Source organism: Vulpes lagopus, chromosome X (genome assembly GCF_018345385.1).
Source record: "Vulpes lagopus strain Blue_001 chromosome X, ASM1834538v1, whole genome shotgun sequence".
Lineage (NCBI taxonomy): Eukaryota > Metazoa > Chordata > Mammalia > Carnivora > Canidae > Vulpes > Vulpes lagopus.
In genome coordinates this window covers 76,472,313-76,475,837 of record NC_054848.1, presented here as the reverse complement: position 1 = coordinate 76,475,837, position 3,525 = coordinate 76,472,313, and the positions used below count along the sequence as shown (strand labels likewise).

The 3,525-nt window shown below is 44.0% G+C and overlaps 1 protein-coding gene across 1 annotated transcript; it reads right to left on the bottom strand.

The window, feature by feature from the left end:
- Nucleotides 1–1,730: 1,730 nt before the first annotated feature.
- Nucleotides 1,731–3,133, bottom strand: LOC121482594 (coiled-coil-helix-coiled-coil-helix domain-containing protein 2-like). Its single transcript, XM_041740450.1, has 2 exons — nt 3,119–3,133; nt 1,731–2,331 (listed from the first exon to the last, which is right to left on the bottom strand). The coding sequence occupies exons 1-2, from the start codon at nt 3,131–3,133 to the stop codon at nt 1,879–1,881; spliced, it is 468 nt and encodes a 155-aa protein (XP_041596384.1). The 3' UTR covers nt 1,731–1,878.
- Between the last annotated feature and the right edge of the window lie 392 nt (nt 3,134–3,525).

Below are 3,525 nucleotides of genomic sequence, written 5' to 3'. Positions count from 1 at the left end.
ACTGGAAGAGGAACTGTGTTGGTGGTTGTGGTATAAAGGGGTGTGTGTGAAAGGGAAGGAGGGCAAAGACTGAAGCTGCTTTGGGCTTGTGTGCTCTATGCCTCTTCAACCTTCTGGAATAAAAATGATGAGCCTGGGGATAGAAGGAAGGGCTGGAGAAGGATCAGGGAGGGGACATATAGAACTGGGGATCGTTTGGAAATACTTTGCTTCTTTTACAACCTGCCTACAGGGACGCGGTAGATAAACATGGAGATAAGCCTCAAGATGAAGAGGGAAGAGATAAAACAAATGGTAATGTAGAACACATACAGTGAATGGAATGGAGACTAAGATATCATTGAAACAAGTTCCCTATTCCAATATGGTTGGTACTGCATGGTTGGGGATGAGGGTGAGGCAGGCCAGGAAGGAGGACTTTTAAGACTTGAGGAGATGGGGTGGCTAATCTTGAAAGAGACTTTTATGTAATGTACTGGTCTGTCCACCAAGCACTTCAGTACCACACACTGTCATCTGTCTGCAGGTCTAAATATCCATCAGGCACGTCTTAGTCCCAGAAGGGGAACAGGAAGAGGAACTGCTTGGAATTTGGGCAGGTTGGTATGACACAGTGATCCCACCTGGAGCCCTAGGGTAAGGGGTGAAAGAGTGGATATGGTTCAGGAAAGAATATGACTAGGACACAGCCACACTGCTCCCACTTACCTCTCATTCAGTCAAGGGAAAGGACCATAGAAAGGACTAAATGGGAAATTTTTGAGAGAGAATTAGGAAATACATATTGGCCTTTCAAGAGTGGGAGAAGGGCAAGAACCTGGAAAGAGGAGTGAATTAGAGTAAGGGTGAGACCTTTGCATCCATTTCCTTGATCCAAGAAGGCAGATAGGTGCTGGAATGATCAACACACATTCAGCATTTCCTCCCTAATAGTAATTTAATTCAAAGGGAAAAGGGAAAAACAAATCTGGGCATGGAAAATACCTACCAGGCAAATGAAGAAAGGGTTGAGTATATATTTACCTGAGAAAGTGAAGGCCAGGGAGATAGAGGGAATAATAGCCAGGAGCAAGCATCCTATAGACATATGCCAATAATGATGAAGGGACAGGAGGAGGAGGGGGAAGAGATGAGATAGAAAGGTGTCTGGAAGAGATAAAAAGATAAATAAATTTAGAATAATGCACTGGAAGAAAGGCAGTCCAGGAAACAGCCTTATCCCATTTAATGCTTTTTTATCTTCAATTATCTTTTTTTCTAATGTAATTAGAACCCAAATTTTATTTTGGTTGCATTTTCTACATATAACTTTGCTCATCTTATTTTTAACCTTTCAATGGTACTGGTTTTATTTTATTTTTTTAAGATTTTGAAAAAAAAATATTTATTCATGAGGGACACAGAGAGAAGGCAGAGACATAGGCAGAGGGAGGAGCAGGCTCCTCACAGGGAGCTTGATGTGGGACTCTATCCCAGAACTCCAGGATCAAGCCCTGAGCCAAAGGCAGACGCTCAATCGCTGAGCCAGGTATCCCATAGGATGCTAAATTTCTTTTTTAAATTTTTTAAATTTTTTTTATTTTTTTGGGGAGAAAATCACTTTATTCTAATTAATTCATAAATGATAACGTCACAAAAGGTGATTTAAGGAGGCACACAAACATCTGTCCAGCCCCCAACTCAAACCATCTCAATAAACTTCTATACTAAAAATACCCTCTTTCATGAACAATTCTGAAGAAAGCTGTATTTAATGATGAAGGAGAGGTTTAACTGGTGGTTTTACACTTTATATCTTCTCTATTAATTATATTTTTATGCTAAATTAACTTGGTCATGAGAGATGATTTTCCATATCTTCCGATTTGAACTTCTTGATTAGGCTAATCCATTTGCAAATCTGCACTGTTTCAGCACCTCGCTGAAACCTTCACAAAGCTTTAGGTCACCCTGGTTCTGGGCACACTCCAGGGACTGTTTCATCTCGTAGTGGCATGGGCCAAACTGCTGCTGGTATGCTGGCTGGGTTCCCTGAGGCTCCTGGTAAGTGATGTCGGGCCTTGAAGGCTCAGTGTTACTTCCTCCACCAAAGCCCCCAGTAATGGCATGCCCAATCGTGTGCCCTACAGCAGAGCCTACAGCCACGCCAGCTGCAGTGGTTGCCATCTGGGCCACGAGACCTGGCTGCCGGGGTGCAGCAGGTGAGCCAACAGCAGATGGCGGAGCTGCTGCTGGCGGCTGAGCGGCTGGCGCTGGTCTAGGCGCAGCTCTCATCTGAGGTGCCGGGTTGGCCGGAGGAGCCATGCGGGAGGCGCGGCTCACGCGGCATGTCTACTGGGACAGGAGCACGGCGCCCAGAAGCCCGACACTCCGCGAAGACCTAAATTTCTTTTTTAAAAAAAAGATTTATATTTATTTATTCATGAAAGACAGAGAGAGAGAGGCAGAGACACAGGCAGAGGGAGAAGCAGCCTCCATGCAAGGAGCCTGATGTGGGACTCGATCCCAGGTCTCCAGGATCATGCCCCAGGCTGAAGGCAGCGCTAAACCACTGAGCCACCCGGGGAGCCCAGATGCTAAATTTCAAGGGACATTTGAGTCCCTTAGCTAGAAGTATCAACTAGGCTATTATTGTAGATATATTAATTTAATAATGAATCCTTTATGTGCTATATGGGGAATATGTTTCACAGGATTGCTGAGTAGATCAAGTGAGGTAATGTGTGAAATGAGCTGTTGTGGGGGATGCCTGGATGGCTCAATGACTGAGCGTCTGCCTTTGGCTCAGGTGGTGATCCCAGAGTCCTGGGATGGAGTCCTACATCAGGTTCCCCACAGGGAGCCTGCTTCTCCCTATGCATATGTCTCTGCCTTTCTCTCTGTGTCTCTCATGAGTAAATAAATAAAATATTGAAAAAATAAATGAGCTACTGTGTTTGGCTACCTCCTTCACCCCACCTACATGCAGGACCTCAGATTTCTTCATATATCCTTCAGTTATTGATGGAGGTATTATCCAAAGTTTATAACATCCATGCTGAGAAACAAGACCAGACAGCAAATGTGGTTGCCCATTCTTTTGTTCCTCTGCTACTATCCCACCCACCATGGGCCTTACCCTTGAAACTGCCATGTTCTGCTTCGCACTGCTACAGGCGTTTTGGAGTCTTCAAGATAGTACAAATCTTACTGATTTATCTGGAGTCCCTGGTAGATCAAAATCCTTCTATATCCTTAAATAAATGTAGAGGATATGCTTCTTTCCACTTCAATATTACATTTACCCAGATAGGTACTGCCCCAGTGTTGCTTGGGCGCTGATGCAACACATACACACAAAAAGCCATTTTAACTTACAGGCAACTCTTTTCTGTGGTAAATGTACTGGGGGCATTAAGGGCCTAAGAAAGGAGATAAATGTGTAGCAAGAGATATTGTACTACAGTGAAGATTGTTCCTTACCGTTCACTCTGACATACAAAGCCCTATTTGCTTGTTTCCTTTAAGTTGTGATCATTACATATT